The sequence below is a fragment of the Pelobates fuscus genome, chromosome 4, assembly GCF_036172605.1.
Source record: "Pelobates fuscus isolate aPelFus1 chromosome 4, aPelFus1.pri, whole genome shotgun sequence".
Classification (NCBI taxonomy): domain Eukaryota; kingdom Metazoa; phylum Chordata; class Amphibia; order Anura; family Pelobatidae; genus Pelobates; species Pelobates fuscus.
The window spans coordinates 242,320,638-242,345,936 of NC_086320.1; the positions used below are offsets into that span (position 1 = coordinate 242,320,638).

General features: G+C 42.6%; 1 protein-coding gene across 1 annotated transcript in view; it reads right to left on the reverse strand.

Moving 5' to 3' along the window:
- LOC134609418 (polycystin-1-like protein 1) overlaps window positions 1–25,299 on the reverse strand; it is a 166,154-nt gene that overhangs the window by 116,551 nt on the left and 24,304 nt on the right. Inside the window, exon 2 of the mRNA XM_063453094.1 lies at window positions 14,272–14,355. Within this exon, the coding sequence (XP_063309164.1) occupies window positions 14,272–14,355 (84 nt within the window). The remainder of the gene's footprint in view (window positions 1–14,271; window positions 14,356–25,299) is intronic.

Sequence of the window (25,299 nt, forward strand, 5' to 3'; positions counted from 1 at the left end):
ACATGGTATGGGTCCCTGGGGCGGAGTATTTGGAGAGTAGGGTGGGCCAATGCTCCAACAGCACTAGTTGCTGTGTAACAAACCACAATTTAGATCTGACTTAAGAGTTACCTAAATTGACACTCACCTGTAGTTAGTCAATTAGTAGACAGGCCTTTAAATGAAGAGGGCAGCCTGCTGCAGAGTGAGGGAGGAAAAAGACAGCTAGGAGAGTGAATGACAACCGTGTTCATTGCAAAGACATTTCTTTTGTTTGGAAAATTGGTAAGTGGGAAAGCCACCCAATTGCAGATAGCAATTTCCTGTCTAGTAAGAGCTCAAGCAAGAGCAAGGGATTTTGTTTGTTTTTGTTATTATTTAAAGCACCTGTTTTCTTATTGAATAAAAAAAAAGGAAAACCGAGCTGACTGTGTCCTGGACTTTATATACCCTAGAAGGCTGTGGTTACTGCAAGATCTGTGACAACCCTACCTGTAAAAGAGGTGGTTTGTTACATATGGTGGAGGATGCGGGCATCCACGTAAGCCTGAGGGTAGAAGTCAGTTAAAGCTCAACATGGAGGATGTTGTCAAGGCTCTGATCCAGTCCACCTCTGTGCAACAGGAGGCTAACAGGAGAGCTGCAGAAAACAGTGCAGCCCTGCAGCAACTGGTGCTGGCCCAGGCAGAGGGTGCTAAAGTCCTGGCCAAAACACAAATGGAGTGCACTGAGTCCTTGGTGAAACAGCTTGTTGTGACACAAGCAGAGATGTTTAAAGTAGCCCGTGAGGAGCAGCAAAAAGTCACCCAGGGGCTACAACAGGAAATCCAAGCTATCTCTGGAAAATTGAATGGAGACCATGATGGAGGATACCAGGGTCAGCCAAAGACGATTCGGGGGAGCCACTATCTTCAGAAAATGACCACATCCGATGATGTTGAGGCGTACCTTCTGGCATTTGAGCGCACTGCTGAGAGAGAGGGATGGCCGGCTGGTGAGTGGGCAAGCATACTGGCACCGTTCCTAAGTGGAGAGCCACAGAAAGCATATTATGACCTAGAACCAGCCGATGCAAGTAACTACAGCAAATTGAAAGCTGAAATCTTGGCACGACTGGGTGTAACCTCTGCAGTACATGCCCAAAGGTTCCACTCATGGTCATATTCTTCACACAAAGCCGCACGCTCCCAAATGTTTGACCTCATACACCTTGCACGGAAATGGCTACAACCTGAAATCCATTCAGCTAGCCACATTGTGGAAACCCTAGTTATGGACCGTTTTTTGCGTGGTTTACCAGCTGCCCTACGTCGCTGGGTCAGCCAAAGTGACCCCCATACAGCTGACCAACTGATTGCCTTGGTAGAAAGATATGTGGCTGCAGGAGAACTGCTATGTCCTACTTCAAAGGAAAACCCTCGCAATCCTAAGCCCCATGATTCGGCAAGACCTGGTAAGACTGTTCAAGGTTTAAGGGGAGCTGAAGAGCGGCAGCTCTATACACAAAACACCAGGGGGGCATCCAGGCCTAATAGGCCTGGGAGAGAAACTGATTGGTGGACAGATTTTACTGTCAAATGTTTCAGGTGCAAAGAGGCTGGTCATATGGCCGAAGACTGTCCATTGGGGGATGAACCTATGGAATGCAATATGGGCAAAGATGAGGGAGCCCGTTCATGTTTGTTTAACTGTTATGGTACTGTTAACAATGATTATGATGATAACCCGCATAAATGCTGTGTAACTGTGAACGGAAAAATGTCTAAAGCATTACTTGATTCAGGCAGTATGGTAACGTTGGTAACAGAGTCTATAATACCTTGGGTAAAACCCGATCATGTACAGAAAATAGGCATTATCTGTGTTCACGGTGATAAAAAGGAATACCCCACTGCGGTAGTAAATATTGGAACTCAGTATGGGGATTTAAAGTACCGAGTGGGTGTTGTACCTAGATTAGCCCATGAGGTAGTGATCGGTAGAGACTTTCCTCATTTTCTAGAATTATGGGCAGCTGTACAAAAGAGGGAACAAAATTTATCAGAAATTAGTCAATCGGCCGAGGATAATGTGTTCCCTTTTTCCGATATTGACTTGGGTTTTGACCACTGTGACGGAAAAATAAGAAAAAGGAGAAAGTACTGCCCTAAACCAGTATTAATAGGATATAACCCAGCTCAAACTAGTGAGGAACATACTAATACTGCAGACAAGGATAAGGACCTAATTGATATTGGAATTAGTCCAGGTAATTTTAAAAGTGCTCAGTGGGAAGATCCCACTTTAGTGACAGCTAGAAATGATATTAAAGTTGTAAACGGGGTTGCTAATCAGCCAGGAAAAGCCCTACCGTTCCCCTATTTTGAAGTACAAAATGACCTAATGTAGCGTGTAGAAAAAAGGGATTCAGACGTCATTAAGCAGCTGTTGGTTCCTCAGACTTACCAAAATATAGTACTAAAGTTGGCTCACAGCCACGTATTAGGGGGACATTTGGGAGTCGAAAAGACTAGAGAGAGAGTCCTTAGAAGGTTTTACTGTCCTGGAGTGTTTACTGCTATTACAAACTATTGCTCTTCATGCCCAGAGTGCCAGTACAGGGCGCCTTTCAGGACTTTTTTTAGTCCACTTGTACCCTTACCCATAATTGATGTGCCTTTTGAAAGGATCGCTATGGACTTAGTGGGGCCACTGTTAAGGTCTGCTAGGGGACACCAATATATATTAGTCATCCTGGACTATGCAACTCGCTACCCTGAGGCCATTCCCTTGCGTAATACCTCTTCAAAGGTAATAGCTAAGGAACTTATGTTGATGTTCAGTAGGGTGGGTATTCCTAAAGAAATCCTGACAGATCAGGGGACCCCATTCATGTCCAGAGTCACAAAAGAGTTGTGCATGCTCTTGCAGGTTAAACATCTTAAGACCCCAGTATATCACCCACAGACTGATGGTTTAGTAGAGAGGTTCAACAAAACCCTTAAGAGTATGCTACGCAAGGTAATTGATGCAGATGGAAGAAATTGGGATTTTTTATTGCCATATCTACTGTTTTCCATTAGGGAAGTTCCACAGGCCTCCACGGGCTTCTCTCCTTTTGAATTGTTATATGGAAGACATCCAAGGGGAATATTAGATATTGCTAAGGAGACCTGGGAACAGGAGACTACTCCTCACAGGAGTGTAATTGAGCATATAGCTCAAATGCAGGATAGAATGGCACCGTCATGCCTATTGTCAGGGAACACATGCTGGAAGCCCAGCAGGCTCAGAAAAGCAGCTATAACCATAATGCTAGAGTCAGAGTGTTCCAACCTGGAGACAGGGTATTGATTCTGGTCCCTACTGTGGAGAATAAGTTCCTTGCGACTTGGCATGGACCCTATGAAACAATAGAAAAAGTGAGTGATGTCAATTATAAAGTCAGACAATCAGGGAGAAGAAAACCTGAACAGTTGTATCATATAAATCTGTTAAAGCCATGCAAGGACAGGGAGATCCTGATTGCTTTAAAACCTTCAGAACCTCCTATAGTAGAGCCAGAGGTGAACATATCTGAGACTCTGTCTGTGCATCAAAAGCAAGAGGTCAGAGATTTCATCAGAAGAAATAGGGATGTTTTCTCGGTAGTTCCAGGAAAGACTAAAGTGATCAAACATGACATAATAACCGAACCGGGGAAAAGAGTTAATCTCAAGCCCTATAGAATTCCTGAGGCCCAGAGGGAGGTTATAAACTTAGAAGTTGAGAGCATGTTAAAACGTGGAGTCATTGAAGAATCCCAGAGTAACTGGAGTAGTCCTATTATATTGGTGCCAAAACCTGATGGCACATGGAGGTTCTGTAATGACTACCGCAAGTTAAATGCTATCTCAAAATTTGATGCCTACCCAATGCTCAGAGTTGATGAGTTAATAGAAAGACTGGGTAAAGCTTGTTATCTAACAACCTTGGATTTAACAAAGGGTTACTGGCAGGTCCCTCTCACCGAAAGAGCCAAAGAAAAGACAGCCTTTTCAACACCCAGTGGCCTGTTTCAATACACTGTATTGCCATTTGGGTTACATGGGGCACCTGCCACATTCCAACGAATGATGGACAGAATTCTTAGACCTCATGTTCGTTATGCTGCAGCATATTTGGACGATGTCGTCATCCACAGTACAGACTGGTAATCCCACCTCCCCAAAGTTCAAGCGGTGCTTGATGCTGTCCGCTCAGCGGGCTTAACCGCCAACCCTTCCAAGTGTACAATTGGTTTAGAGGAAGCAAAGTACTTAGGTTACTCTATTGGGAGGGGTTTGGTTAAACCACAGGAAGCCAAAGTAGAAGCCATACAAAAATGGCCACAGTCCCTTACAAAGAAACAAGTAAAGGCATTTTTGGGTTTAATTGGATATTATAGGCGGATTCCCAGATTTTGCTACCATTGCTGCACCTCTAACAGACCTTATTAAAGCCAAATCCCCGGTCATAGTTAAGTGGTGCCCTGAGGCGGAAGAGGCTTTTAAGAGTCTGAAGGAAGCTATCTGTAACCACCCTGTCTTGGTGACCCCAGATTTTTCCAGGGACTTTATAGTTCAGACAGATGCTTCTGATAATGGCTTGGGGGCTGTTCTTTCACAGGAATACCAGGGTGAAGAACACCCTATATTTTTTTTGAGCAGGAAGTTAAACCCACACGAGAAGAACTACTCTATTGTTGAGAAAGAGTGTCTTGCTATTAAGTGGGCATTAGACTCTCTAAAATACTACCTGCTGGGCAGAAAGTTCCACTTGATAACGGACCATGCACCTCTGACATGGATGTATCAGAACAAAGAAAATAACTCCAGGGTAACCAGGTGGTTTTTGAGTTTACAATCTTTTAATTTCACTGTGGAACACAGGGCTAGTCTGCGACAAGGTTATGCTGATGGGCTGTCGAGGGTACACTCTCTGATTTCCATGGTCGCTCAAACCAATAGGTATGAGCTGGGGGGGAGGATATGTGAGCGTCTAGTAAGAGCTCAAGCAAGAGCAAGGGATTTTGTTTGTTTTTGTTATTATTTAAAGCACCTGCTGCTTTCTTATTGAATAAAAAAAAGGAAAACCGAGCTGACTGTGTCCTGGACTTTATATACCCTAGAAGGCGGTGGTTACTGCAAGATCTGTGACAACCCTACCTGTAAAAGAGGTGGTTTGTTACAGTATGAATATGAAACCAACAATATTCTTCAGACATGTACACATCAAATCATCCGCTACTTTAGGTTCATCGATGATGTCCTAATTTTATGGGGCGGTACAAGACAGGAAGCTGTTCAATTTGTGCACAACCTAAACAAATTACCTACTCCAGTAAGATTCACTTCAAACATCAGTGAGTCTAACATCCAATTCCTAGATATTGAAATTATGATTGTCAATCAACGATTGGAATATACTTTATTTTCCAAAATGACTGACCGGAACACCTTACTACACTACAGTAGTTTTCATCCTACTCATTTGAAAAATGTGTTGCCTTATTCGCAGTTTCTACGGGTTCTAAGAAACAATTCCCTTGGAGAAAAATGTGAACAACAACTCATTTAAATGTATGAGAAATTCCAAGTGAGGGGCTATCCCCGAAATGTCCTTGACAAAAGCCAAATCAATATCTGATTCAAAATTAAGGACTAAAGGAGAAACTGTGACAACCAGATGTAGGTTTTCAACACAATTGAACACCACAAGTTCTGAATTAAATACAATCATCAAGAGAAATTGGCACACTTTGGAGCTGGATCCCACACTTCCAGAGACTTTTCAGCACACACCAATGTCCTGTTACCGACGGAACAAGAACTTAAGAGACATGTTGGTGAAGACTGATCCTCGACATTGTTATGACAGGACGAAAGTGGGGTACACAAATAGTGGGTGTGTAAGGTGTTTGGGGTGTGTGACATGCGGACATCTTATTCCATCTAAAACCTTCACACACCCTTACACAGGACAAGTGTATAAGATTCGACAACGGATACACTGTCGCACAGATCACGTAATTTACAAACTCACTTGTCCATGTGGTTTAAATTATGTGGGTAAAACAGAGACAGCTCTCTGTGAGAGAATCAGAGGCCACAGATCTAGTATCCGGCTTGCCTATCGTGATGGCAAGTCGAACAAACCTGTGGCCAGACATTTTCTAGAGTTCCAACATCAACTTTCCTCACTTAGATGTATAGCAATAGAACATGTTCCAATGCCAAATTGTGGAGGTGATAGAGCGAAATTGCTATTACAAAGGGAAGACTATTGGATTCACCAATTAGGAACACTGTCCCCGAAGGGCCTCAATGAGAAGTGCTCTTTCATAGCATTCTTATGAGAGTTGCATCTAAGGGGGCATATGTAGTCCGTGAATACAATATTTCCTCCTCTTTTTGACTTTTTGATTTTTTGATTTTTTAATCTATATTGATAAAAATATTTCCATCTAAATGTAGGACAGCAGTCTTTATTTTGTTTGTTTTGGTCTTTGTGTATTAGGTTGCATTTTTATTATTTTTAGATTTTCTATCTTTAATTAATCTAATTATGCAGGGGTCAACATACATATAACTTTTTTACAACACTTTTTTGACAAGTCACGGTTAGACACACCGATTTGTCTCTTTATTATTCTGATGTCATACACATTAATATTGTAAATATACACACCTTAGTCACTCATCACATTCATCACATCAATGAGCAGGATAGTACTCATTTTTAAATATAATAGTACTTTACACCTACATTTAGTGTTGATATTTTTTTCACTCATTTTCATAGCCTTTGATAAAAGATAGTGTTAGATTTGTACACAGTTCTTTCACAATACTAGCATGCTTTTTTGTTTTTGGTCATAGATCTCTTTTGAAACTTATAACAACTATGCTTGATTCTGCATTTTTTGTATAATCATTTGTGCACTTATCAATGTGTATGTAATTTTGCATTTAACTATTATTATTATTATCTATATTTTTTTACTTGTGAGGCTGTTGTGTAATCAACTATGTAGTGCTGTTCTCTGTATTGGAACTGCTCGTTTCCGTGAAGCCAGTGTGTGTTAAATTATTAACGTTTGTTAAAGTACACTTGAAATGCGGTTTGAATTACACTCACTAGATTGTCCACGTTTGGACACCGTAGAAATGAGCTACAACCAATGGGACGTCTGCGTCCTCGGTTGCTAAGCACCTACGCAATCTGTTCAATCAGACGGTGGGCGGCGGTCAGGTGACCAACCCGGAAATGAGTCCGGTCTTGACATACTTGGCGGCAAACGGCAACGAGCAGCCCCTGATAGCCAGCTGTATGTAAGTACCCTAATTATTTATTCACTTATCCCTTATATAACTGTGTTTTTCACATTATGATTTTGTATGTTCTGATGAAAGCTCCCAAGAGGAGCTGAAACGTCGAATTTCTACAACAGTAAATATCTTTGAACGAAATCCTTGAGTGCCGGTTTTTGCAATTTTCTACATTTGAGCTTCCAGAGCACCAGGTATAAAAATATTTTTATTTGGAGTGCAGGGGGTTACTATGTGTTGTGTATATATATATATATATATATATATATATATATATATATATATATATAGACACAAAACAGGTAGCTTGTCACTCACCCTTTCTCCAGAGTAATCACAATATTGTATGCCTGGGTGCAAATCCGCGTTGTGAATATATAAAGATGAATGAAGGGATGCACTTTCAGGGCTTCTATGTAGATACATATGTTACAAACTGCCGTTTGTAACTGGGATTTTGTGTGACAAATTGCCCTGTGTCCTTGGCTTATGGAGAAGTATAATTGCCGGCCTCCTTCCTCATGATTATGGCCCTGCTGGGCATGGCCCTTTAAGAACAGCATTGGGGCTTATAGTTTTTATTGGACCGTGCTGGCTCTTCAAGAACCATCTGGGTACATATTGTGACTTTTGGGAACAATGCCCTTTTAAGACTATGTCCCCAGACCTTTAAAATACTTTTCTTATGGCTTTCTCCACCTTGGTTCAGTAAATGGAGCTTACTGAACCAAGTACCTCCCCGGCGGACCACCCAGAAGTTGAAGTGTGCAGGCAATTTACCTCCCAGGCTGGGAGCCTGCTGTAGGTAAATTGCCGACCGGTGGGTGGCCGCAGTTCGTGCAAATTAACACGTGGTGGCGGCCATCTTTGTTCATTCGACCGAGGTCAGCGGTATGTATAGCCAAATCCAAGGAACTGAAATCGGCTACACATTTCAACGAGCACCGCTGACCCTTACCTTCTCCTACACTCAGTTTTCAGCTACAGAGACTAAGTCCCGTTCGGCTGTCTGAACTCACTGCTATACTAAGCCATTTGCACGAATGGCCCCGTTCGTGCATTCGAATGGGACTTAGTCATTTTTCTGTGTAAAATAGACCAACCGCACTGTCCAAATCTATGGAACTGTTTTGGGCAGGAAAATGTGCTTGCGGTCGGTCATAAAGGACTTCCAGCTAATTTTTTAACCCCTGAATGGAATTGGCTGAATTTTGGATTTGTTTGTAATTAAAGTGCGCTGAATTTGAATATGTAATTTTTATGAAGCTTGAATGTATATTTTTAAAGTTACATAAAGTGTATTTGTAAAAAGTATATTTTTCCTGCCTGTGATAATTACATTAACCCATTGTGTTCAGTAATTATATCACGGGCAGAGGGGAGTGTTTGTGTAAAATTGCTGGGAGTGTTTTAGTGTAATGTACGTATTTTATTGGATGTTTTACAAAACCCTGTGGGCGGTACTATGCTTGTAAAATGGGCATAAAAGCAGTGTTGGATTAAAAAGTTCAATTCTTCTTCACCCGCAATCTAGAGTCCTGTCTCTTATTGGGGGTAACCAGCTATATCACTACAAGGGATTGCTATGCTCTGCATGCTCCCTTGGATAATCACTTCCAAGCTCTTTTAAGAGCTTGTTCCTGTTTCCCTCTCTTGGAGGAGAGGTTCACTCACTGGAGCATGGAGCCTTGTCATAGGTCCTGGGTGGGTAGGAGACGGCGAGACCCCAACCAAGCTAGAGCAGTTCGTGTGGTCTGCAGTGGTTGTGGTGTCTGGTGGAGAGCTTGGAGCCCTCTGGAAGCGCTAGGAGCATCCAGTAAAGGAGGTACCCAGTCGGGGGGAAAGGCGGTCTGTTACAACATATGAATTTATTCCATAAAGGTATTTACATCAAAAAATGACTGACGTTTCGACCCGTTCGGGTCTTCCTCAAGATCAATGTACCAATGCAAAAATATATTCTATATATAGGAAACATAAATGTGTACTCACCAATAGTGAAGAAGCCCCTGATTCCCTCCGTGCAGGGGCGGGCTGGGCCGGGGGGCAGGGAGGCAATTGCCCCCCAGGCCGCCCTAAATAATTTTAAGACCGGCCGCGGTGGGCCAGTCCTAATGCTGCAGCTGCCTGAGCGCTCTGTAAAGAGCCTCAGGTGGCTGCAGTTGCTTCTCCCCTCCCCTCCCCTGTAGCGTGGCCGAGCTACTGTCTGGTCCGCGGTGCCCGGCCAGAGTGATAGGAAGGTGCACACTGAGTGTGCACTTCCTGTCAGTCCAGCTGGTTACAGGAATCAGAAACTCCTGTTCCGCGCGGAGTTTCTGTTTCCTGTAACCGGACGGACCGACAGGAAGTGCACACTGAGCGTGCACCTTCCTATCACTCCGGCCAGGCACCGCGGACCGGACAGGAGCTCGGCCACGCTACGGGGAGGGGGTAAGAAGAAGGGGGGGTGATAAGAAGAAGGGGGGATAAGAAGAGGGGAGAGGGGGGTGTAAGAAGAGGGGAGGAGGGGGAATAAGAAGAGGGGGGAGTAAAAAGAAGGGGGTAAGGGGAGGGGGGGAGTAAGAGGAGGAGGGTAAGAAGAGGGGAGGGGGAGTAAGAAGAGGGGGGAGTAAGAAGAAGGGGGAGTAAGAAGAGAAGAAGAGGGGAGGGGGGATAAGAAGAGGGGCGGAGTAATAGGGGAGGGGGAGTAAGAAGAGGGGAGGGGGGAGAGTAAGAAGGAGGGGAGATAAGAAGAAGAGGTGGAGTAAGAAGAGGGAGATGGGGAATAAGAAGAGGGGGAGGGGGGAGTAAGAAGGAGGAGAAATAATAAAAAGAAGGGGAGAGTAAGAAAAAAGGGGGTGTAAGAAAAAGGGGGAGTAAGAAGAAGAAGAGGAGGGAGTAAGAAGAAGAGTGGGGGTAAGAAGAAGAAGGGGGGAGTAAGAAGAAGGGGGGAGTAAGAAGGAGGTGTGATAAGAAAAAGAGGGGGTAAGAAGATGAAGGGGGAGTAAGAAAAAGAGTGGGGAGTAAGAAGAAGAAGAATGGCGAGTAAGAAGAAGAGGGGGTAAGAAGAAGAAGGGGGAGTAAGAAGGAGAGGGGGTAAGAAGAAGAAGGGGGTAAGAAGAAGAAGAGGGGGTAAAAAGAAGAAGGGGGAGTAAGAAGAAGTAGGAGGGTTAAGAAGAAGAAGGGGGGAGTAAGAAGAAGAAGAGGGGGGTAAGAAGAAGGGGCGAGCAATAAGAAGAAGGGGGGAGTAAGAAGGAGAGGGGGAAGTAAGAAGAAGAGGGGGAAGTAAGAAGAAGAGGGGGGAGTAAGAAGAAGAAGGGGGAGTAAGAAGAAGAAGGGGGGAGTAAGAAGAAGAAAGGGGAGTAAGACGAAGAAGGGGGTAAGAAGAAGAAGGGGTAAGAAGAAGAAGAGGGGGTAAGAAGAAGGGGGGAGTAAGAAGAAGTAGGAGGGTTAAGAAGAAGAAGAGGGGGGTAAGAAGAAGGGGGTGCAATAAGAAGAAGGGGGAGTAAGAAGAAGGGGGGGCAATAAGAAGAAGGGGGAGTAAGAAGAAGGGGGGAGCAATAAGACAGGGGGCAAGACAGGGAGCTCTTTCACACTACGCGCACACACACACACACACAATGTATTTCCCTATATATACAAAGAAACACACAATGCATTCCTATACATGCACAGAAACACAACATGCTTCCCTTACACACAGAGAAACACACAATGCATCCATTACACACACACACAATGCAACCCTTACACACAAAGACAATGCATCCTTTGCACACATACACAAACAGACAATGCAAACCCTTACACACACATGCAAACACACACACTGCTTTTCTTACATACACACAGAAACACAATGCATCTATTACACTCAATGCACACACATACAGACACACACCTTGCATCCCTTATGCATACAAACACAGATTCACACAATGCATCCCTTACACACAACCAGAAACACATAATACATTCCTTATACGCAAATACACACTGCTTCCACTACACACAAACACACTGCATCACCTGCACAAACTGGTATCCCTATACACTACATACCATAAGCACACATATTAGATCCTCTACAATAACACATAACACATCCCCTACACACTCCACTCCCTGTGAGCGAACTCATGGGTGGGTGGAACATATAAGTGGACTTATGAGTGGGCCTTATGGGCATACTCACCATCAGGCCATGGGGCCCAGACCTTGAGCTGTGTAAGGGGCCCCAAAATAATGGAACTACTTCCAATTCTCCCAGAACATTGAATTTTGTGACCACAGTTGCAAACAGCCTCCAGAGATCCTGTTATACACCAGACCAGTGGAGCCAAACTGCAGCTCATCATCATCCGCATCTAGTTGTAAGTAGGCAATCTAGTATATTATTAGTGACACTAATCTATAATTTACCTCACATTAAAGGGACACTATAGCTTAATAAAGTGGTTCTGGTGTCTATAGCTGGTCCCTGCAGGCTTTTTAATGTAAACACACACTGTGTGCAGCATTGGCGTTAGTTCATATGGCAGATCATATGGGTGGGGCATTGTGATGTCACATGGGGGGGGGGGGGCAGCAAATTTTTATTTTGTCTAGGGCAGCAAAAATCCTTGCACCGGCTCTGATCCTGGGCAAGTGCACCAGTCTACTGGAGACCCACAGGCGGGGAGTGCACTGATTGCACTGCACTCTCCTCCTGCCCAGACCCGTCTTTACCGCAGTGCAAGTGCCGTCTGCCCCTAATTTACAGTGGCTCACACTCACAACAAGCAGTGCCTGGAGCCCTTTGCAGAGACGGGAACAAAGAGGTTCTGCGGCAGCTGGCTGTCCTGCAAGCATTACATAAAACAGCTGTTCCCCATGCAGCCACAGGTGGCGTTGTGCTGGGAGAATGTGATTACTCTTCACTTCCTCCCAGCCTACAGAGCAGCGCATGGGAGAGAGAGAGGAGGAGTAATGATTTAATCTTACAATAAATCCTCTAAGTAAATCTTTATAAATTTGGGGGGGATCAGCTCTCTTTCCACAGTTTATTGGTGTTTACTCTGATGTCTGTATTAATATTGAGGGTTGTCTAAGTAGTAACGTCAGTGTGTGTCAGCAAGGCCAGCCGTTGGGGTGTGCAAGCTGTGCGATCACGCAGGGTGCCATGACAACAGAGGCGCCCAGCGGCCAACACAGCTCACAAGTTGGGTACACCAGCATATTTAATTTAAATGATTCGCTGGTGGTCCACTGGTGCGCACCAGCAGTAGGTGCAGTCAGATTATATCCTCTCCCTCGTGGTTCCGGTGCTCAGTTAGTGAGTCAGAGCACAGGCTCAGAGATTCTCAGCCTGCGCTCTGACAACATTGAAAGTCAAAGCCATGAAGGAGCGGGTATGGCAAAGAGCTACTGATTAGCATAACATCAATATCCGTTATAAAACCAGAAAAAGGTGGGCATGGATGGTGAACTGATTTGGTGGTGCAATGGGCCACTTGACTGGTTTTGCCCCCCAGGCCTAAGGCTGCCAGCCCTCCCCTGCCTCCGTGTCTACCCGTAAGTGAATACATCATGTGATCGCCTAGGAAGCAGACTGGGCGGAGGTACTCAGTCAGAGTACAGGAGCTCCGTCACAAAAGCAATAAAGTAAACTAAAACATGTGAGCTCTTTTTCATGAAGTGTGTTGTGAGGCTTTGTGTGTCACAGCTAGTGGAGATGTGACTTGGGATGCATAAACAATTAAATAGTAAGACTACAGGGGCATAATCTATACACTAAAACCACTTAATTAAACTAAAGTTATTATGTTGCTCTGCATGTTTGTTTATGTTGTTTCCATCAGGCAGAGACAGGTATGAAACATGGAGGAAGCAGCAACATGTAAACTGAAGTAACATGGTTGGAAACCAAGAGATGTCCAGTCACTTAGTAGCAGTTAACTTAAACTTCACACCATTACACCATGTTAAAGTGTGATGGGATTCCAGCATGGTCAAAATTTAGTAGGCCGAAATCTCCCCATGGCATATGCTAATTAGTATCTGATTACAAACAGTTGGATGAGTCATCAGTATACTGAGCATGTGTGGAAGTGGATAGTAAATTCCTTTGTCTTTAACAAGCCATGTGGTCTGCCCATATAAGGTGATCCTGAATATCCTGTGTGCTAAATGGTCTGAGGAATATAGGAGGGGTTATACTGTACGGGAGTGGATATGCTGCTAACAAAAGTCCTCTGCACAATGCTTTTGGCCTCTCAGATATTTTTGGAACAGGAGTTCATCTAAGACCCGATCAGTGTGTGAATGAAGGCCTCTTACTTCATGAATACCTGTGTCCATATCTCTATTTGTGGCTTCTGCGGTTTGTTCCTGTTATTCCTCCGGTAACAAAAGCTATTAACAGTACTGACAGCTCATAATTCCCTGCTGCTTGTGGTGATTTTTTTTTTTTTTTTTTTTTTGAGAAACAGACGCTACTCACTAACAGTAGCAGCTGGCCAGTAAACATATTTGAAACATATTTATCAGGTTGTTTGTTTGGAATACTTCACAATTCATACAACATGTCTAGCTAGCATCACTACTTGTAAAAGATGCACTTTCCATTTTACAGATTCCTTTACAATAGAATCCAAGTCATATACAACATACCACTGCAGGCAGAAACATTAAGGTTGATTTTCTCATTAAGAAAAATAATGCAAATTTTACGGACATACAAGCAAAAACCTCTCAATGTTAAAGGCATGGACTGCAAAATGCACTGTTTAAGAAAATTAACTAAAATAAAGTTTACTTTAAGTGAGTAGATCACTATCTATATAAAAGTAATATGTTTATATTGCTGCATGGAATTTAAAAGCATGCAGAATAAATGTTACATGTTTTTTTGCAATCACTTTAAAATCAGATGCCAAACATTTCTACATTGGGCACACATAAGGCATCAGAAAAAATAGATATTCCTTGAAAATAATGTACATACCTTACAAATTGTGATACATCTTCTGTGTATATTTTGCTGGTCACTTGTCTTCTCGTGCTGGCAAACACACCAAACCGCAGACAACTAAAAATAAGGAAAATTATAAGCAACAGTATTAATTCAATTAGTACTGTGCAAGGGAATCATGGTTACTAAATTATACATAGTAGAGCTAAAATTCAATAAAGGAACTGTTCTTGAAAAGTGCACACGTTATACCAAAAAACAGTTTTTTTTGACAATCTTTACTTTAAAGATATTTGTGTAAAACAATAAAGGGAGATATAGCATTAAAAGCATAATAAAAAGATCTGTTAGAGCAGCTAATAGATAGTGTAAAATAGTATAACATCTTGCTCTACATTCAAAGCTACCATTATGGGAGTCACCATATTGAATTTGTACTTGGTGGAACATACTCATAGGAGATTACCAAACCTCTGACATGGACTTATAAGTCACACTAAGTTATCTTTTATCTTACAGAACGACACACTATTAAAAAAAATCTTACCAGAGAAACCAATGATTACTTATAGAGGAGTACCAAACATAAAATATAACTTTTGCACCTCTCCCTGTCACAGGTGCCTCATTCCAGGACCCTATTTAGCATTGACTTGCAGAGAGTCCCAGTAAGGAAGTATTTCCTAAGAATATTGTTCGTGCCAGAATACCGCAAGTGCCATCAGACGCCGGAAAAGCCGAACTTCCGCTCACGTGACTGGCAGTCTTACAAGCGGCGGATTCAAAAGGAAGCAGCTTAGAAATCTCTTCATGCACTGCTGAAAACTCATACGGAGTTGAAACGCGGCTGAACTACAGCTTGTGTGTCACCATCCAGGGACTTACACAGCTCTATTTTATTATTATATTTTATTTTATATCTTATTTAAATAAATGTGTTATTTTATACTACTATTGCTGCATCTCCGGATTCTTTTGGGAATTGGTACAACCATCCAGGACTAGTGATGTCGCGAACACAAAATTTTCCGTTCGTGAACGGCGAACGCAAATGTTCGCTAACGGGCGAACCTGGCGAACCACCATAGACTTCAATAGGCAGGCGAATTTTAAAACCCACAGGGACACAATAGTGATGGAAAAGTTGTTTCAAGGGGACTAGCACCTGGACTGTGGCATGCTGGAGGGGGATCCATGGCAAAACTCCCATGGAAAATTACATTGTTGATGCAGAGTCTGGTTTTAATCCATAAAGGGCATAAATCACCTAACATTCCTAAATAGTTTGGAATAACGTGCTTTAAAACATCAGGTATGATGTTGTATCGATCAGGTAGTGTAAGGGTTACGCCCGCTTCACAGTGACAGACCAAACTCCCCGTTTAACGCACTGCAAACAACCGCAAACAGTCCAGGAGGCTACAGGACTCACCCACCGAATAGCATTGGCAACAATACCCAGCAATCTATGGTTTCTGAATAGCATTGGCAACAATACCCTGCAATCTATGGCTCCTGAATAGCATTGGCAACAATACCCGGCAATCTATGGCTCCTGAATAACAGTCGCAGAGATACAGCACCCACGGACTGGTGATCCTTAAGGTGCAGCTAAAGCCACTTCATCTATAGACAGTCATAACAGTTAACCTTTCCACATCATGTTGCAATGCATAGTCTCTGAGAGCGGTTGATCACCCCAAAAAAGGCGGTTTTCAGCCCCAAAAAAGGCCAAATAAAAAGCCATCATACCCGTCGAACTTAAAAAGAAAAGAAAAAACCCGAGCGCAAAAAAAAATTAATCCACCTTCACCCATGGAGGGCTCCGCGCAGACTAGGGTATTAACATATACCCTATTGTTACAATTGTTACTTGAAAAGCATGAGGAATGCCGTTGGGGTACCACATGCTCATTTGTTATACCTCCATGCACTACAAAAATTAAGAATTAAAAAAATAAATAAAAAATAAAATAAAAATAATAATAATAAAAAAAAATTAAAAAAAATGCATGCAGCTTCCAAATTAATCTAACATGGATGCTGTCCAGGAGGTGGGAGGGTCTGGGAGGGAGGGTCTGCTGCTGATCGGCTGGAATGTGTCTGCTGACTGTGAGGTACAGGGTCAAAGTTTACTCAATGATGAAGAATAGGGGGCGGACCGAACATCGCATATGTTCGCCGTCCGTGGCGAACGCGAACACGCAATGTTCGCCAGGAACTATTCGACTGCGAACCGTTCGGGACATCTATATCCAGGACCTTCAACTTTGCAGAGCATTACATACAGAGCCTGGTACTTGATATTTATTCATTGGTTACCACAGTATACACTATGCATTGTTTTTCTTTTCTGTTACTCTAGGATATGCATATGGGGTATTATCTACACATGTCTACATGTGCAAAATTATTCTGTTATATAACACTCTTATTGTCTCTACACGGGTAGGGGTGTGTATACTTCGTACTTGTTGCAATCTAAGTATTTATACTATTTATCTTGCTTAGGGTGTTGGGGAACACCTTTTCACATCCACAACAGTGTTAGTACTGTGAAAGCGCCATCCACTTATATAATTTTGATTACTCTATAAAATATAACTTAGTTAGTACGAAACCACATTAGAAACCCATTAAAGAAGAGGAATGTTTTTAACCAATCTAATGGCTTTTATGGATGTGCAACGTGCAGAGCTTGTAAGAATAGTGATTTAAAAAAGAGACACGCCATGTCATTCTCAATTCCCCAAAGAGAAAAAAAAAACTGTTTTCTATTTAAACAACTTATCACCTGCTATTCAAAAATAGTTATCTATCTAATTATTTTTACCAGTGGGCTAGGATACGTAGGAAGGAGAAATCAGCTTATAGGGATACATAAACCCAGAATGCCAAATCTGATTGGCTCCACACCACACAGAACCACCAATGAGACACCACCGTATTTAAAAATGGACTACATATGGAACAGTACATACCAATTGAAAAAGCCCTTGTAAAGGGTGAAACACGTCTTGGAGTGAGGAACCCAGGGTGGACATCATTATTTGCATATTGTTATTTTTATTTGTTTATTTATATCTGGTTTTACAGTGTTCTAATTTTACCTAATACATCTATTCAACTTCAAGTCCGGTCTGGGTCCTCCTAAAGCTGCTTCAAAGAAGGGTTGGTGTCCTCTTTATAGACACCCAGGCTATTCTACCATGAGCCCAGTCTATAGGCACTGGACAAGGTGAGCGACTATTTGCACTTTATTATTCAATATTCAGAAGGTTTTTTCTCTTGTGGTGTTTTTGTCTCATTCTCTGAGGAATATTATTGTGAATAAAAAGGGAGAGGGACACCAGACGGCACTATCGCTGAAGAGATTTGAGCCTGTCCTGTTTGAGGCTCTTGTCCATGTGAGTTGGCATTCTATAGTTTTTTACACACTTCTTTGTAATTATTACAGATTTATGCCATGTGTTTCCCCACCGTTTTTTTTTTTTTTTATATGCCTTGATATCAAATCTAAATTCTGAAAAAACATTGATATATCCCCATTTAGGGTAGGTGGTTACATTTCAACCACTTAACGCTCCACTCTTGAGGTTAAAAGCTTTACTTGGGCTATTCTCCACTTCCTTTTATGAAAATTTAAAGAATAGATAGGGTTAGCGTGCAAATAAGTGAACTTCTGTTTTTAATCCTTCAGGAATCTTTTCTTTCGGGGACTGTACTGGAGCATTGAAGGAGGGCAAATGTTTTTCCTATATTCAAAAAGGATTTAAAACCTTTGCCTGGAATTTATAAACCTGTAAAGTAAACGTAAACTTCTGAAAAAGTATGCGAAGTTCAATTAAGGGATACTTTTCAAGAATTCATTGGGAATTAATGTTATTAGCAAAAATCAGTATGGTTTTATGAAAGATAGGTCATGTCCGTAGGCGTCCACAGGAAATTTTCATGGGGGGGGCATAATTGTAATGGCATTCATGCTATGCCCATTTGGCAGTGTCATGAAGGGCATAGTCAATATCACATAAAGTGCAGGCATGCAAAAGGTTTGAGATTAATAAAATAATCAAGTTGCCATTGTCTGATTTGAGTGTTGCAATTTCTAATCTGTTTTAACCCCTTAAGACCAGAGGGCGTACTATTACGTCCAGTTAAAAGCGGCTCTAAATGCTGCAGGACGTAATAGTACGCCCTCCGTTTTTTTGTAACTTACCCGGTCGCCGGCGATCCCATGCCGGCGATCGCGGTTGGGGGGACTCCCAGGGAGCCCCCCGCGGCACGTCCGCCCTCCAGGAGCCCTCCCGGCCATGTGAGAGTGAGGTCCTTGCGAGGACCTCACAATCACATGGCCGGGATAGCTGGCTGCTGCAATGCCAGCAGGGGGACTAACTGTAATGACAGTTAGTCCCCCTGCTAGCTGGAAATAAAATAAAAAAATGTTAAAACAGTGTAAAAAAAATAAATTATATACTTAGATCATATATATATATATATATTATATATATATGATCTAAGTATGTATATACACATATACACACATACACATACACTGTCTAGGTGTATTTTAATATTAATATATATAATTATATATATATATATATATATATATATATATATATATATATATTAATATCAAATTACACGTAGACTGATACTGATTAAATATATATATATAAATAATATAAAAAAAATATGTAAATACGTAAAAAAAAAAAATAAAAAATAAAATAAAAAATAAAATATTAAAAAATATATAGATGTGTTTTATTTTGTTCTAACTGTATTGTGATATTAAAATATATATATTTATATCAAAATACACTTATAACGAAATAATATATATATCTATATACATAAATATATACGTATATATCACTATATATATACCTATATATAAATAAAAATATAAAAAAAAATTATATATATACGTATATATACACATATGTATATATATATACATATATTAATTCTACAATTTAATTTGCTAGCACTATATTTAACCCTATAACTTTCCAATAAACCATAAAACCTGTATATGGGGGGTACTGTTTTACTCGGGAGACTTCGCTGAACACAAATATTAGTGTTTCAAAACAGTAAAATGTATTACAACGATATCGCCAGTAAAAGTGACGTTTTTTGCATTTTTCACGCACAAACAGCACTTACACTGACGATATTATTGCTGCAATACTTTTTACTGTTTTGAAACACAAATATTTGTGTTCAGCGAAGTCTCCCGAGTACAACAGTACCCCTCATGTACAGGTTTTATGGTGTTTTCAAAAATTACAGCTCAAATATTGTAATTACAGTCAAATATAAGGCTTGTGTTTCATTTTTTTCACTTTAAAATTTGCCAGATTGCTTACGTTGCCTTTATGACCCTATGGTAGTCCAAGAATGAAAATTACCCCTATGATGGCATACTATTTGCAATAGTAGACAACCCAAGGTATTGTAAATGGGGTATGTACAGTCTTTTTTAGTAGCCACTTAGTCACAAACACTGGCCAAAATTGGCGTGTTTTGCATTTTTCACACACAAACAAATACTAACGCTAACTTTGGCCAGTGTTTGTGACCAAATGGCTACTAAAAAAGACTGGACATACCCCATTTGCAATACCTTGGGTCGTCTACTATTGCAAATGGTATGCCATTATGGGTGTAAATTTATTTCCTGGGCTACTATACAGTCTCAAAGGCAACGTAACCAATCTGGCGAATTTTAATTTCAAATGTAACACACAATATTTGACCCTGTAACTTCCCAAAACACCATAAAACCTGTACATAGGGGGTACTGTTTTACACGTGAGACTTTGCTGAATACAAATTGTGTATTTTATTGCAGTAAAAGCAAACAGTATTATGACATTGACAGTTAAAATGTCATGTAGAACTAAAAAAATCTTATTTTCTCCCATTTTTTTTCATATTAAATTATGTTTCATAGCTAAATATTTAATATTAAATGAAAGCCCTGTTTCCCCTGAATAAAATGATATATAATAAGGGGGGGTGCATTTAATATGAAAGAGGTGAATTACGGTTGGACAGACATATAGCGCAAATGCCAGGTTTTGTTTACATTTTGTTTCGTTCACAACTTGTACATTTGGCTGCAGTGTTAAGGGGTTAATATTAACACTATACAATGCACAACATTAGTCACACACACATGATCAAGGAACTGTAACTGAATTATAAAAATAAAAATGACTGCACACAAAACTACTGTGCCACATCACTATGTAGCATGCACAGCATTGCCCACAGTACTTGGAGACACTCACAGCACTAGCTACAGCACCACAATGTGCCCACAGTACCAAATTGCACCCACAACACTTTTTGCACCTTGTTAATTCCAGTAATAATAATAATAATAATAATAATAATAATAATAATAATATTAAAGAGCCCTGGAGGGGGTCCCTTTAACGGAGGCTGTCTCAGCATTCATTAGAGAGTCTGTTAGAAGAAATACATTTTTCATCTGTGTGTCTCTTAACCCTCGTTTTAAGTTTCTTATCCCATCTTTTGAATGTCTTACCCCTTTTAGTGTATCCACCCCCCTTAGTTTACTTTATCCTCCATTTTTCCTCTTTGTGTCTTACACCCCCCAGTGTGTCTCTTACTATCCCTTTGTGTGTTTTACTTTCCCTCAACTCATGTGTGTCTCGTACTTCCCCCAACTACTTTGTGTGTCATTGTCCCCTTCCCCAATTCCTCTGTGTGTCTCTTGATCTTCTTCCCATCCCCTCTGTGTCACTGTCCCCTTCCTCAGCCCTTCTGTGTGTCCCTGTCCCTAACCCCAGCTCCTATGTGTATCATTGCCCCTTCTCCAGCCCCTCTGTGTGCCCCTGTCCCCTTCCCAGCCCCTTGTTGTGTGCCATTGTCCCTTTCCAAGCCCCTCAGTTTGTGTCATTGACCTCTTCCCCAGCCCCTCTGTGTGTCCCTGTCCTCTACTCCAGCCCCTCAGTGTGTGTCATTGTCCCTTTCCCTAGCCCCTCTCTTTGTCATTGTCTTCATATCCATTCCCTCTGTGTTTCTGCTCCCCAACCATAGATTGCTAAATGCATACACAGAGACTAGCTGAGTTCACAGACTGTTAAATACACACATACAGTCAGCTATATACATACACACAGACTGATGAATACACACAGAGACTGCTGAATACACAAACACACAAAGCAAGCAGCCCTCCCTCATTCATTGGCAACACCTGTTTCTGTGCCAAATATTGAATAGATAGTACTCTACGTGTGCTATCCCTTGCTTCCCTTCCCTGTATGAATCCAGTCTGATCTGGATGGATCAATCTAGGGAAGAATGTATGTAGTCTAAAAGCAATTATCTTACTAAACAGTTTGGTGTCTACATTTAAAAGGGAGAGTGGTCTATAGCTACCACACATTTCAGGTTCCTTTCTAGATTTTGACAATATGGTGATTATTGCAGCTAAACAGTAACTCTAGGCCCAACTCCCCCTCACCTGTGAGTGTGTTAAGTGCCTTCATTAAATGCGATATTAAAAGGGCTTCAAATTTTGTATAATAGTGGGTGGTAAAGCCGTCGGAGCCAGGGGCAAGTCCTGTCTTCATGCTTTTGATTACTTTTTTTGAGTAGTTCTTCCGTAATTGGTGCTTCCATTATTCTTACCTCTTCACGTGTTAGTTTCTCAATTGATAGGTCTGCTAAATATCGTAGTATTCAATTATTTTGTTCCATCTCTCGATCTTCTGTTTCACCATGTTGCAAGCCATATAGTTAGGAATAAAAGCTGTGGAATTCCTTAGCTATTTCAATGGGAATTTGTGAAGTGCCTCCATTACTCAGCTTTAGTTTGTGGACTTGAGCGTTAGTTTGTTGCCCTTTTTAGTAATCGGGCACGAGATTTCCCACCTTCATTAGCATGTAAATAATAGAACATTTTCGACTGTTGTAACTGGCGACAATTCCTTTGTGTAATGAGTAATTGTAGTTTCCTTCTGGCATTCATCAAATCTTTGTAAACTTCATTGACCTGTGTTAATTTATGTTGTGTTTCCAGTGTTGCAATCTCTTTTAAAAGTGTATTTAATTTTTGTTGAATTTCCCGTTTCTTCTGTGTAGCGATTCCAATAAGTTGGCCATGTATAATATCCCCCCTCCCTTGTTACCTTATGTAGGGAGGGGGGACCATGCTACCGCCATCCCTGGTGGTCCAGTGGAGAGTGAACTCTACCCTGCGGGGCTAGAGTTCACTCTCGCGAGATTTGAGCGTTGCTGCGGCAACGCTCAAATCTCGCGAGAGGAACCCGGCGGAGCTGCTGGCAAGAGCTCCGCCGGTCCTCTCCTGCCTCCCTCCCTGCCTGTGGGTCGGTGGGGAGGAAGGCTGAGAGCAGAGCCGGCGCGCATGAGCCGACAGCAGAGATCCTGAGATCTCCCCTGCCGGTCTCAATACATAGGCGTGCTGCGGGGATTAGGGTGTGCCCAGGCACACCCCGTGCGCACGCCTATGCAGGCAGACAGTCATACACACAGACACACACAGGCAGACAGTCATACACAGACACACAGAGGCAGACAGTCATACACACACACACACAGACACACAGAGGCAGACAGTCATACACACACACACACACAGACAGTAATACACACACAGAGGCAGACAGTCATACACACACACACACAGACACACAGAGGCAGACAGTCATACACACACACACACACACAGAGGCAGACAGTCATACACACACACACACACACAGAGGCAGACAGTCATACACACACACACACACACACACACACAGACAGTAATACACACAGGCAGAGAGTCACACTCACCTGACAATATACCTAAAAAGTTACCTGTGGAGGCAGTGCAGCTCATGGTGACTGGTGGGGAAGCAGGGACTCCTTCCTGCTTCCCCTGCAGCAGTTTTCTGGCGCTTTTAGCTCCGCCCCCGCCGCACGGTAAGCTCCGCCCCCGCTGCAAATTTAAAAAAAAAATATATATATTTTTTTTTTTTAACCCGGCCGGCTGTGCGGCCGCACGGCGCCCCCTGCTACATGGCGCCCTGTGCGGCCGCACAGCTCGCACACCCCTAAGGCCGGCCCTGAATGCGTGGCATTGCAGAGGAGTTGGTGACACCGCCACGACTTGCAGGCAGTCCTGCTGCCACCTCCCCTACTCCTTCTACTCCATCCTCTTCCATAACCTCCTCGGCTGAGTCCTATTCTGCTGCTGCGTCTTGCTCCACATCAACGGCACCCCCCCAGCTCCCCAGGTACTATTCCACATCCCGGATACGGCAGTGTCACGCCGTCTTGGGTTTGACTTGCTTGAAAGCAGAGAGTCACACCGGACAAGCACTCCTGTCCGCCCTGAACGCACAGGTGGAAAAGTGGCTGACTCCACAGCAACTGGATATCGGCAAAGTGGTTTGTGACAACGGAACAAATTTGTTAGCAGCATTGAAGTTGGGCAAGTTGACACATGTGCCGTGCATGGGACATGTGTGTAATCTGATCATACAACGCTTTGTGCATAAGTACACAGGCTTACAGGACGTCCTTCTTGTCTCTGTACTTAACTGCCAACAGCTCCTCTTGGCGCAGAGCTGAGGTCTCCCCCCTTCGTAGCCGGGTGCGTGCAAGTTGTCCTGGGAAACCTGTGCTGTTCTTTTTAATTGTGCCGCAAGCTACTGTATCAAAACAGTACAGTAGCTTGAATAAAGGGACACTTGTATAAAAATTGTCAGTATACAAGTGGTACCCTTTGTTTATCAGGGGGAATATCAGGTCCCAGACAATCTTGCCACTGGTTCCCATATGTTCTGGGCAACCTGGAGGGTCAAGGTGGCTATCCTTTCCCTCATACACCCGGAAGGCCTGAGTATACCCAGTCTCGCTATTTCGTATCTCATTTCGTACCCCCGACTATACACAAAGACATTCTGGAAGGCAAGGACATAAACCTTGTTTCTCTGCTGATCGCATCACAAGATGTTGTGGAGAACAAGGCTTATTGCTACGGTGATCTTTCGGTCGTGCTAAAAGCCAGAGATCAAAGGCTCAACCGGAAACTCACCATACCAGAATTCGTCCTTGCCTTCGGCCTCTACCGTGACGTAATCTGTTCCACCTCCCCTCACCGTAGGGAGGAATTAGACTTGTACATGCACAAGTTGGTGGACCTAGGACACAAGTATGGGGGATTTTCCTTCTACGATTATCACAAATCTTTTTCGGCCAAGGCGGCAGCATCCATAACCCAATTCAACACTCATACCAACTGGAGTAACCTGGATACAGAACTTTTCTGCCGCCATTTCGCTGGCCAAAAACCCCCATCCTGTGCCCTATGCGTCTCTATCTCACACTCCACCAACTTGTGCCCAGTCGATCCTAACCTTCCTACCACTAGTCATGCTACCTTCGGTTCCGCCACTGCAGAACACAGAGGATTGAAGGACAAGTTGGGCAGACCCATAGTTTACCTTGGGAAAGCGCAGATCTGCAACAACTTCAATTCAGGAAGTTGTGGATTTAGCTCTTGCAGACTGCTGCACGTCTGCTCAATTTGCTTCAGGGCACATGCAAAAACTATGTGCCCCAATCGTCTGTACCCCAAACAATGACTAACCGAAGTTAGCATCGATAACCTGTCATTCTACCTCCTGGCACACCCTTCCCCTCACTTAGTCGACTTCCTTATTCAAGGCTTCACCGAGGGTTTCCACATGGGTCTAGTCACACTTCCCACAGGTGTTCTAGAATGTCCCAACTTACAGTCAGCTATCCTTGACCCAATCACCACACAGTCACTACTCATGACCGAACTGACTAATGGGTTTATCATAGGCCCCTTTGCTTACCCTCCATTCGCCAGCTGGCGTACCAACCCCATAGGTATTGCCACTGGGAAATTCAACAATAAAAAAAGACTTATTTACGACTTGTCCGCTCCTCATTCTTTGGCAACCCCCAGCATCAATTCATTAATACCCTCGGAAGAGTTTTCCCTGCAGTATACCACAGTAGACAATGCCATGCAATCCA